This window comes from Podarcis pityusensis (genome assembly GCF_964106645.2).
Source record: "Podarcis pityusensis genome assembly, chromosome: 3".
Classification (NCBI taxonomy): domain Eukaryota; kingdom Metazoa; phylum Chordata; class Lepidosauria; order Squamata; family Lacertidae; genus Podarcis; species Podarcis pityusensis.
In genome coordinates, this window is record NC_138026.1 from 92159565 (window position 1) to 92172215 (window position 12651).

At 39.2% G+C, this 12651-nt stretch overlaps 1 protein-coding gene across 7 annotated transcripts in view; it reads left to right on the top strand.

Moving 5' to 3' along the window:
• ENAH (ENAH actin regulator) overlaps positions 1–12651 on the top strand; it is a 72709-nt gene that overhangs the window by 45599 nt on the left and 14459 nt on the right. For 6 of the 7 annotated variants that reach the window (XR_013984508.1, XM_081000141.1, XM_081000140.1 and 3 more), the window contains exons 4-5: positions 280–364; positions 10197–10552. Coding sequence is in view for 6 of the 7 variants with exons in the window: in XM_081000141.1 (XP_080856267.1) it covers positions 280–364; positions 10197–10552 (441 nt within the window). In the remaining variant the exon portion in view is untranslated. Of the gene's footprint in view, positions 1–279; positions 365–2353; positions 2502–10196; positions 10553–12651 lie in introns of those variants that run through there. The other variant, XM_081000142.1, reaches the window with a different exon arrangement.

Here is a 12651-nt window from a genome sequence, read left to right on the forward strand (position 1 = left end):
AGTAATCTTGCTTCCCAAAGAATTGTTTTAAAATTTTGGAATCTTTTAAAGGTTTATAAATATGTGTTTTCTCCACACTCATCATATTCTTGCTGAATATATCAGTTTACATTTTGAAAAGATGTGGAGCAATATTGATGGCGATGCTCAGTTTGTTTTATGTATTTTGTAGGCTATTTGCTGGAAATTTAATAAGTAGTCAAAATTTGAAAGTTGATTTCTTATTGGACTTTACATGTGACTTTTGCATAACAGCTGAAGTGTAACTTGCTTTACTAGGTCCAACGTTGCCTCGACAAAATGCACAACTTCCCCCACAGGTGCAAAATGGCCCATCACAAGAAGATTTAGAAATCCAGAGAAGGTTAGTGTGGTTTTGCATAAAACAGTACTATTATGATGGTGATTGGGCAAGTATTTATTGGGGGGGCAGTTATTGTTTGGTACTATGGTATGTATTTTTGTGTTTTTATATTGTAAACCACCCTTTGATCCTTGGATGAAGTGCAATGTAGATATTTAATAAATAAATATTTGTTCATGTGAGGCTTTTCATAGTACATCAGAAAGTGCAGCATGGGCTTCTCTGAGTAAACATGTATATTTCCATACAGATTGGTCCATTTTGCATGTGATGCCTAGCCATTGCTTGTTTAAGCCATGATTTAGCAAGGTGATCAAACAAACCATGATTTATTTCACCAAACATTGGTTTGTTTTCCAGCTGCTCTTGTATCATAGTTTTGTGGTTTGGTTAATGGTGGGTATTGGGTTCACATGTACTGCCAAGACCTAGTTAAAACAAACCAAGGTTCATAAGCCAACCCCCACCCCCAAAATGGCTTCACACTGTGTTTTGTTAAGCTGCAGGGCAAGATGTGTACATTACACAAAGCCATTGTTTAATAAACAGAAATATGTGGGGAGTAATTTTTGTGTTGATGTATTTCTTTCTAGAGGGTTTTTTTGTTTTGTTTCTGTTGTAAAACTACATTTTACCAAGGCTATGGTTTACTACTTAATGTTAATGGACCTAATAGAATTATACTTGTTATTATATTGATTTCTTTAACTTTCTGCATTTTGCAGTCTTATATTTAGTGTTAGAGGAAATATATAAAACAATCAATACCAACTTTGAAGTGCAAAATGGCCTACAGGAGCCATTTTTGTAAGAAATAAAGTGATGTCACCCAGTCAGATATATAGGACAGGCAGCTTTCCCAAGTTGTTCATGCTAGTTTGTTTTTCTTTGGGGTTTTGGAATGATTCCTTGAGCTTAAGTTTAATTTCAACAATTGGAAAAGGTTCATCGGAAATGTACACAGATGATAACATGTTTAGAAAGCAGACCCTATGAAGCAGTTCTGAAGGAATTGGGTACAGCATACTAAGGAAGAAGAAGAAGACGACTGAGCGGGGAAAGAGGGAATTTAGGTATTTAAAAGGAGATTCCCAAAGGGAACTGCTGGTTTAATTGTATTATTTTCAGCTTTCTTTAAAGTGCTAAAGGCAGCCATCCTTTATACGCTTATAAGCACCAGCAAACTTAATGGGATTTATTTATAAGATGTCCATCAAGGAAAGGCTAAGAACCAAGCAATTATAGGTTACTGATATTAAACATTTTGGAGGTGGGAAGTTCTTATAAGAACACTTGAGCACTGATAGTAGCTAATAGATCTGTAAGGGGTGCTTCAGGCATAAGAATATGTTCTAGGGAGACAGGAGGGTAGGATTAAATGATAACTTGTTGCTGTTATTTCTTTTGTAAGCACAAAAGTATGGGTAGTGTTTGAAAGTAAGGAAATGATCAGAACTAGTGAATCATAGTTTTAGATTGTGCATTTGTTGTTGTACACATACAGCACTTCTCTTAATGTGAAGTAAATATTTGTCAAATGTGGATTGCCTCCTGTTTGGCTATCTCTGCAGCTACTGCCCATGCCAATATCGTGCTCTCCAGGAATTGTGGACTACCAGTCCCACCCAGCAAGCCTTCGTGCTGGTCGGGGAGTTGTAGTCCAAAAACATCTGGAGGGTACCTCATTGATTTCTGCTGTTCTAGAGTCTTTCAGGATGGTTGACACCAACACAGATAACAACAAACAGCTAAAATAATTGCTGGGCTTGTTCAGTTCTAATGCATTCTCCGTTGAATATAATATCCGGAACCCCATTTTAAGATTCTCAGAATAAAAGATCCTAACTGTTGTGTTTAAATAGAGCATTAGTTCATAATATATCTTTAAACGATTCATGATGTTAATATAGCAGCTAGAAGGGGTGCGAATGTCATGAATGTAAATCCGTTGCTGTATCTTATATCAGTTGGTAGCTGATTGAGTTAATATCTATAAATAAAGCAATTACTACATGCCTATGCTTATAAAGAGGGCAGCTGTAAGAATTAGTATATAGACTTCAGAAACAATGAAAGTGTATAGGCCTCCACTTATCCTTCAGAGGTATGATGGACCAAAGGTTGACCGGCTTCTGCTGTAAGTAATCAGTTTTAATTTTTCCAAAGAAGCTGAATTACTCTTAACCCATTTCCACACACTTAGTGAAAGTCTAGCCGGCTTCATGTAATGAAAGTTAATGAAAATACCTAGAAGTATTACTTTTGAAAATCACTTGAGGGGGATTTGTCTCTGTGTAAATTTATAGGCATTTTTCTATCACAGGAGCATTTGAATATGGGTGTATGTAACCAAAACAAGTTTTTTAGCTGTGCGTACAGCAGCATTCTGCTCTACAGCTTTTAAAAATAATAGACTAGATCTGGGACCTCATGAGCGCTTCTCACTCTCAGGCAGCTCCAGGTGCCCACTGTGCACCCTTTCCCTTCTAATTTTTATTTTTTAATTTTAAAATTAGATAGGTTTTTTGGAGTGACTGCCTGTTCTGTTTTGGGTGGGGGGAGCTTGTCTGTGTTTAGTGGGTATTTTGCCTGTTTTTTTGTTTTGTTGGAAGGGGAGGGTTTCTGAGTATTGCTAGCTTTTCTTTTGTGAAATGGGCATTTTGTGGTGCTTGTGACAGTTTATTAGATTTTCAAATGTGCCCCCAGGCCCCAAAATATTAGGAACTGTTGAACTAGACTGATATCCATTTGATAATATAGGATAATATAGAAAATGTACAATTTGGCTGATGATTCTAATCCATGCTTTTGAATGTTTGTGATGAGGGTGTAAATAAAGACATTTTGGTTACTGTGTGCTTTTAAATTCCTAACCTATCCTGCAGTATTTATTTTTTTAAAACAACTTTAGTAAACCAAACTAGCAAATTTCAAAATAGCTTTTGAATGACTTTTAAGACACCAGAGTGACTTTAATCTTTGAAGAGGTTGATTACACTTTTGCCCAGAAAAATCAATGCAGACTCTATTTTTAGGTAGTCTTCAAGCTCTTAAATAAGCTTTCCATGTGTGACATCTCAGAAGCGCTTTCAGGTGATCAGGCAAGAAATATTTGTTGACTAGTGGAGAGTGTGTGTGTTGGTACTCTCAGGCTGTAGATGAAGCAAAATCACTGAAACTTGTGCGTGTAGAAAGGTACAGTAACAAAGTAGGTTAGGAACTTCTGTAAGCTTGCTTGCTAGTTTGGTTGAAGTTGCCTTTGTTAACTTCTTTGAAGGTTCTGAATTCAGTAACATGTCAGTATTTTCTACAGCAGTTTGCTTAAAGGCACATAAGGGGAAAAACAACAACTCCAACTGGGCAATGCCTTCATTCGGACCAACCCAAAAAGTAAAAAAAAATAAAATGTGACAAACTTTCAAGTTCTCCAGAATACCATATCTGTAAGATGTTGCAGAAATCCAGGTCTGGTGGGATGTGGAAAAGGTTTTGTTTTTTAAAAGGCTATAAGTTGTAGCTATTAGGCAAGCTTGTAGACTTAGTTCCAGAATGGGGATTGCAGGTTCAGTTTGTCCCTTCCAGGAACTACAGATAAAGTACGTGCCTTCCACTTAACTACTGGAATAAAGCAGTCGTGGCTGTTTTCCACATTGTTTAAGAAAATAAAGTCTGGCTTGTAACCTAGCAATGCAGCTTGATAACTGTAGCACCCTAGGCGAGATATGCTCATCTTGCAGTCTGATTAAGAGTTTTCCAACTCAAAAGTTTGCCACATTTTTGTGACTTTTTGTTGATCCTAATAAAGATTAATCAGTTGTGGAGTCAACAATAGTTTAAATTACCATTATGCATTGTACTTGAGCATGCCTTTGGAACTTCAGTTGGTCCAGTATAGGGTTGAAAGGTTGTTAACTAGAAGTCAACATTTTGAATATATTTTATAATATTTATAATATTTTATCAGCTCCACTCTTCTAGTCCATTTCTGGAACCAATTAAAAGTGCTGTTTTTAACCTTCAAACCCATAAATGGCTTGGAGCCAGTTTACCTGAAGCATTGGCTCCTCCCATATTCTACCTCGACAGTGAAGTTGCAGTGTCACTACCAAGTGATACCTGATGGGTGACTATGAAAGGAAGGGCCTTCTTTCTGATAGCATTCCAGCTGTGCAGTGCTCAATCTCTGCAGTGATTCCCACCCCACCTCCCCAGTTCATATAATAATATGGCAGTTTTTATGTACGCTACCCAGAAAATTTTTGGATATGGGCAGCATGGAAATATTGTTGCTGATATAACAATAACTCCTAGTATATTTTAGGAGTTAGCATGGTATCCTTCTTAGTATTGATATGTAAGGAAGATTCCCCCTGTGCCATTGTGTCTAGAATATTTCAACACTGACAATATAAAACCAGGAAAAACAGTTTGTATTCTTTTCATGCAAGAAAAGATTAAAGATCTGCCAAGCTGATATTTTAAAGGGATATTAAAAGCAAATGAGGATCAGCTTTTCAAGTTGTAAATGCTTTTCTTCTGAAGTATAAATTTCCTTTTGAGATATATTAGCCCAGTTTGAGTATAATGCAGCTAAAAGGTAGTTTAATCATGAGAATAGGTATTTTAATTAACCCGAACTAGCTATTTAATCAAGAAATAAGTAATTGTAAGATGTTAAATAAGTTTTCCATTTTTAAAAAGTTACTCTACTTCCATTCCTTAGAAATCTGGGACAGGAATTTATTTTTGCGTTTTTAAAGAAGAGAAAAGTAGGACACTAAAAATAGCTTTAGTGACTTAAAGAAAAAAGAAACTGAAAGAAACTGTTTTTTTATAGAACATTTTTATCTCCCTTTCAGCATTGGTCAAAAGAAGGGTCAAGCTTTTACAGTGGAGGCTCCTCTGTTGACCCTCAAAGCCACGGTCCAGTCTTTCTCCTCTGACCACAGTCATTATTAATACATTTCCACCTACCAAGAGGCTTCCCAGATGCTTCTGCCCATCTTTTCTGCTTAGCCAGTCAACAGAGTCACTACCAGCAGGTCCCACTCCTGTCTCTAGCATCTCCCTTCCACAGAAATGGCTTAGTTAGGGTGGTGGATTATTTTGTTCATTCCTCTCCCATTTTTTTCATGAAGACAATAAAAACCCCAAAGATTTATAACTGGGGTGGGGAACAGGGAACCATGTATTCCTTCTGTGGGTGTTCACAAGCCAACCAGAACCATGTACAGTGGTACCTCAAGTTAAGTACTTAATTCGTTCTGGAGGTCCGTTCTTAACCTGAAACTGTTCTTAACCTGAGGTACCACTTTAGCGACTGGGGCCTCCCGCTGACGCCGCGCTGTCGGAGCACGATTTCTGTTCTCATCCTGAAACAAAGTTCTTAACCCGAGGTAATATTTCTGGGTTAGCGGAGTCTGTAACCTGAAGTGTATGTAACCTGAAGCGTATGTAACCCGAGGTACCACTGTACAGTCGTACCTTGGAAGCCAAACAGAATCAGTTCCAGAAGTCCATTTGACTTCCAAGGTGCAGCTTCTGATTGGTTGTAGGAGCTTCCTGCAGCCAATCGGAAGCCCCGCCAGACATTCGGCTTCCAAAAGAAAGTTCACAAACCAAAACACTCACTTCCGGATTTGCGGCGTTCTAGAACCAAAACGTTCAACTGGTAAGGCGTTCGTCAACCAAGGTACGACTGTGTTCCTCTTGGGGTGTGGCCTGCAGCATGTGCCAGAGAGAAATATACATTTACATTAGAAGCCTTGTTTACTTATATTTTTGTCTCTGTGTGTGTTAGTGGGAGGAGAGAAGTAGGATATCTTCCTGCCTTTGCCCCTAACGGCCTTGTTGCCGCCCGTATTTTCTTTGGGTCTTCCTCCCCTCCCAGTGTCTTCACTAAGGAAAAGCAGGACATTCTGGGATCAAATCAGAAACCAGCTTTTGTAAATCTGGGGCTGTCCATGGAAAATAGGGACACCCGGAGGGTCTGGTAAAAAATCATGTTTTAAATTGCAGATTGTGTTATGATTTTAGGTTACAGTTTTAAGTGTTTTGCCTTGCTTTGGGAGACACCCAGAGACCAGTTCTGGGACATGATGCAGTTAATAAATTAGTAAATAAATTAATTTGATAAATGAAATGCATTTAATATATTAACCCCACTTAACCTGGGTGTAAGTGGAAAGAACACTCTAAACAAAAAGGTAGATTTATGAGATTAGCTGTGTTGTTCCTTAACTGCAGGGGCAAGCCTAATCACTTTTAATTGATTCTGCATCATTGTGAAGGGAATTTCACTATCCTACATTTTTTCCTTACAACACTTTAGGGTTTGAAATCTTAGGAAGTAACTGAAAAACTGACAGGCTTGGTTGCATCCAACTTTTGCAATAAGATGAGTTGCACTTAACTGAGTGGGGCTTTCCCCTGTTGTGTTGCAGCCTCTTACACTGCCAGGGAAATGAAATTTCTTCTGAAATGGCATGAGATGCAACAGGGGACTGTAGAAGGAGGGGGAAATTGGCTTATATCAATCAGGAACTTCCCTTCTAGATTAAGGGAAGGCCTTTCCATTCATCCTGTTTCTTCACTGGATCCATGCGTAGGGTTTTGTTGCATTTGTATCCTAACCTTCCTCCAATTATCTGAGGGTCATTCATTCTTACTTAAACAGTATTTGAGGTAGGTTTAGGCAGAACTAGCCCACCATTCTTTATGTGAGTCGAATGCTTGTATTTATGGAGAGATGCATCTTTTAAACAAAGGTAAATCATTTCCCAAAGGGAAAACAGGAGATGGGTAAATTAATAGAACCTCAGCTGGAATAATCTCTTCCTGCTAATTAGCTAGCTTGGAGGTTGTTTTCCACATGAACTGAAGCTAAATCTATGGCTTTATAATGCATGTTCGGGGATATGGCAGCAATAACTTAAACATTAATTGGAAATTTAAGCACTGAATTAACAAGATGACAGGATAGGAGTCTTAATGAATGGACTTGGAGAGTGCTGATGCTGCAGAGTTTTTGAAACTAAGCAGGTGTGAATGTAGTCAGTCACCTTGTGACTATAATAGTTGAATATGATACTTTCCATTTTATCTTCTGCAAAAATTCCAAGAAAATTCCAGAAACGTTACTAAGGACATTAAAGTTGTAGGTGCTGTTATTCTATATATGAGAAGGGTCATTGTGATTCCAAGTGAGCTGGAGCAAAATTTAAAACTGAAAAAGTTTAAAATGCACAGATTAAAAGGGAACAAGTTAAAACTAGCTAAATTGGTTTGGGAATTGAGGCGAACTACAATGAAGAATGATACAAATGTGTGGAAGCTGTAAATCTCTACTGCCCTCTGTTGGGTGATCCTTCTGATGTGAAGAAAACAGAGCTTGCTTTTCAAATCACTTCTGTGAAGTATCCAGCAATTCACAAGGTTTGCTGTAAAAGGTTCAATTTTCAGTGGCTTGGTGCTAAGAATTGCTTCTTCAGGAAATTGGTGCACATGGTGGTTCAAATCCACTGCTGCACAGAGCGTTAAATTACGATTGCAAGGATGTTGAACCAGCATTTTATATGCAAACACCCCTAAAAATCTTTAAAATTGTGGTGCCGCTCATGAGTTGTTTTATAAAGCGTAGTAGTTACCAGTCAACCTTAGAGACTGGCTTGGATGTCTTAGTGTTATCTTCACATGTATCACTTTATTCTTTTCTAAAATCAGTTTTGTAATGTGGGAATGGCTGCATCAATTTGCTGTAGAATATTTTGAGAAACAGGGTCATGCATCCGTGTCTCTGTAAGCATGGATATCAGGACCTCAAATGTTACATAGCAGCAAATAGTCTTTAGCAAAAAGAGAGAGATTTTAATTAATGTATTAACAATGTATGTGCATCATTCTGAGTATTTTTAGCCATTGTTTCAGAAAGCAACAAAAGGGAACAAATCTCTGCAGTAGTTCATTGAAAATCCCTTTCCTGTTCCAAAGTCATTATCAGGCCAGTGAATTTCCGGCAAAAAAGAAAGTGCTTTCTTCAGTGGTCCCAGGATATTCCGATATGCTGTCGTGACACTTTGTAGTCATTTTTTTAAAAAAAATCAATAAGAACCTTATCTTTAGGGTGTGCTAGATTCACTTCAGATATGCTGCAGGGGAACGGAATCTTAGCATGTTTGTAATAACAGGAAATAATCTATTTAAGACACACATACCCCCAAATTGGCTCAACAATAGATGCTCCCAACATGTATGCATGAAATTATCACCCATTACTCACTACAACTAACTTGAGTGGTTTTATATAATTTACATCTTTGTGGCAGTAAGGTGTTACCTGTGCAATATTTCATATAGCTTCTCTTGTGCTTGCAAGACTACGTCATGTGGGACTCCGGGTCCCTTCCAACTCTACAATTATATGATTCTATTACTGTATTTCTATGATTTGAGCTCCGCCTAGTGGTAGCAGTCAGAGTTTGCCGTTCTAAGACATTCTGGAGCTCTCCTCCCCTCACGGACACCATCTAAAATTCTTCCTCAGTGCTGTAGTAGCATTTCCAACCCCAGCGCAAAGTTTTGTCTGCTTTCCACTGTCCACCCGTTACCTTCTTTCTCCTGCCTTTCTCCCAACTAAGAAGACCTGCCATTCCCTTGAGGCCCCTAAAAGCCTATATTGCCACAACTAAAGCTTTTTTCAGTCTGTCACCCTTATTCCTTGCATAGGGAAGTTTCTAATTCCACCTTTGCCAGGTAGACTAGGGCCTGCGTCACTCTGGCATGTAATTACCTCATTTAAAGCCTACCAAAATTCTTGATTCATTATTTGAAAGCTATCCTAGAGCAGTGCCATGTGGGTAGAAGTAACTTTTTATTATTATTTACGTAAACTTCCTTGGGGATGCTTCTGGATCAACAGGCAAGCTAAAAATTCAAATTCAATAAGAAGTGGTATGGAGACTATTGTCTGAAGAGTGGGATATAAATTATTAGCTGTGTTCAAAATTAGCCAGGTGTCAGGTGCACCTGACATCTCCACCATCTTGAGGTGCATGCCTGGGGTTCTTGACTGTTTTCACACACTTAATACCACATCCTGGAGAATTCTATCAGTCATATTTTATCTGCACAATCAGAATGAATTTCAAGAACCAAAATGATTTTTTCTGTGCCCCCTGAGCAGAAGCAGTGAACGATATTATAGTTAATTATTGTAGCTTGCTCACAGTTGTGAAGAATATTCTTACGTTATGAATGCTCTGTGTCGCCATTAAGAAAAAGAGGTCGGAGTCGGCCAACATATAGATGGACTGTCCCTAGATCAAGTGACTTTTCTACTTTTAAGTTCTCAAACTTCTTGACCTTGCTCAAGGTTGTCATCTGAACTAGCCAGATGTTTAGCTGATAATCAATAAAAAAAAAGACATCAGAGCCATCTTGACCCCAAATGTACATTCTCTTGCGGGAATGTAAGCAGCATTTACGTGCACCGCTCTGGTTTCAGTGTTCCATTGCGCCAGAAACGGCTTAGTCATCCTGGCCACATAACCCGGAAAAACTGTCTGCGGACAAACGCCGGCTCCCTCGGCCTGTAAAGCAAGATGAGCACCGCAACCTCAGAGTCATTCGTGACTGGACTTAACTGTCAGGGGTCCTTTTCCTTTACTTTAACCTTGGTTTAAGGAACCATTTGATGTCTAGCTTATATATCTTGAGTTTCCAGTACTGATTATTATGTCACACACTGGCTCACTGTGTATGTGTTCGTAGCCAGGTGGCCTTTAATTTGGATTTGGCTCTTCATTTTAACACTCCCCGTTTTCCTCTGTTGCAGGCAGCTGCAGGAGCAGCAACGGCAAAAGGAGTTGGAAAGGGAGCGGCTGGAACGCGACAGGCTGGAGCGCGAGAGGCTGGAGAGGGAGCGACTAGAACGAGAGAGACTGGAGCGCGAGAGGCTGGAGAAGGAGAGGCTGGAACGGGAGCGGCTAGAACAGGAGCACCTGGAGAGGGAGCGGCTGGAGCGGGAGCGGCAAGAGCGAGACCGGCAGGAGCGCCTAGAGAGAGAGAGGCAAGAACGGGAAAGGCAGGAGCAGGAGAGAGCAGAATGGGAAAGGCAAGAAAGGGAGCACCAGGACCAACTGGAAAGAGAGCAGCTGGAATGGGAAAGAGAAAGAAAACTGTCAAGCGCTGGTAAGAATTGCAGTGTGTTGTTTTGAACTGTTAACGTGATGAAATTGATCAAAGTAATCATGAATTAAAATGGCTTATTTCCCGTTTTCCTGTAAACTAACTTCCAAAAATTGGAACCTTATTGCCAGCAACCAAACTTTCTGTATTTCTCAAATAGTATATGTGTAGGATGGTGTTTTTGAGCCTTCTTTCTTTTTTCTGTTAATCTTAAGAAGCAGTTTATATAACATCAGTTAGGAAAGAAATCCTACATTGATCACTTAAGAAGGAAACCTAGAGTTCTGTGCTAAGAGAACTACATATTCTCATAACTCAGTATCTCTGTCCCTTAATGCTAATCCCATTGCCAGAACTTTAAATCCTCCTCTTATCCTGGGCTCTGTTTCTGTTCTTGCCCTCTTGTTGTCCTCCCTTTCCTCTCCGCCTTAGCCTCCTCTATCCTGTCCTGTAACCTTAGGCAGTTGCCTTCCACCTGCAGCTTGGGCCCTGTATGTCCCTTACCTTTCAGGACTTGGGTGAGAGGCGTGTTGTGCTTGAGAAATGCTGCTTATATTGGGCAGTGTTCGTTCTCTCCGTGTGGCTCCAACCATAAGCACACTAGGGATTTGATGGCCAAGTTCTCTGGCAGTTTTACCAGCCAAACTTGGTTATTGAGAGGAAACTTTGACATTGACGTCCGTCAGTTGTCTGCGTAATTGAATGTTTGGCATGAGAGTTTAATGTCAGTAGGCAGACCTCGTGCAAAGAGTCTTGCAAGAGTCTTTTAGCAAGTTGTATGGATAGTATTTTAGATGCGTCACTGTACAAAATTACTTGGATCAAAGATGGATCTGTATTCTTCGGTTAGTTCTTCTTTGAACGCAGAGCTATGGTTTTCGTTGTTGTTGTTGTAGTTGACTACATTGATAAATGGTTAACTTGAGAAAAACTTTCATAATCTTAGTTTGTTTCCAAAGACCAACCAATAAAATAGGAGATATAAACTGACCATTGGTGCAACAGATCCAATAAAATATGACCCAGCCAATAGTCCTTGCTATGATAGAGTAGCACAGAATGCTTAGGATGCCTGACTGTTAATCTTTTTTTGTTTTACGTGATCAGAAAGTTGGGTCATCTCTTTTTGGGGAATGTGACATTCTTCTTTTTATATTCTTCCAAGGCTACATGCCTCAGAGACTTGTGTATAAATCTACAGCATAGGACTTGCTTCATTGCTGAACAGGAGTGCAGGCCGGTGTGTGTGTGTTTTCTTGAGGCCAAATGACTCAGGAAATGTGCGTCACTCTTGAGTATAAAACCTAGAACTTCAGGAATGGATGCAAGTTCATTACAGCACAATGTTCTTGTTTGGACATAACATTAACAGTAGCCCAGCTTTCCCTGGGAATGAGCGCTTTTATTCTATGGTGTAAATGTGAGAGGAATTCAGAAGCTTTTGCTTCTGCATTTGATTAACCACAGCTTGCCATGTTGTCTGAACCTGGAGGAACTATGGTTAGTAGCAACAAGCCAACTTCATAAACTATAGTTCGTGAAGCTGGTTGGTTTTGGCTAACTTTAGTTAATCTTAATTACAGTTTAGGCTTCAGATGAGACACTGAAATGCACTTAATACAAAAATGGAAAAGGAAGCTTCTGATCTCCTCTCCTGCATTTGTTCTCGTCTGAATGAAGCTAGTGTAATAGCATATGCAGGCAATGCCTGTAGCTGTGTAAAATATTTTGTTTCTCGGTGTAATAAACATAGACTTGGTTTGTGCAGATTTGCTCATAAGTCCACAAAAATTATTAGCCCACATTTTTTACTAGTATGCCTGCAAATATTTTTGATAGCCGCAAGTGGCACATCAGCACTCTAAAAGAACTGATTTCTCTTCCAATATCCTGAAGCTAGATTCTGCCTTGCCTTGTAAACAGGAGGCAGTTCTTGCTTGACAAAGGCAAGCAGGCAAATGGCTATTTGCAATCCTGAATTCTCAGCTACTTTTTTCTACTGTATTTCCTGTTTCTAATTAATAAAATATTTTCTTGAAGAATGAACGATCTGTAAAGTGGAAATTTGTATAAGCCAGTCACTTTTGAGGAAGAATTTTCTA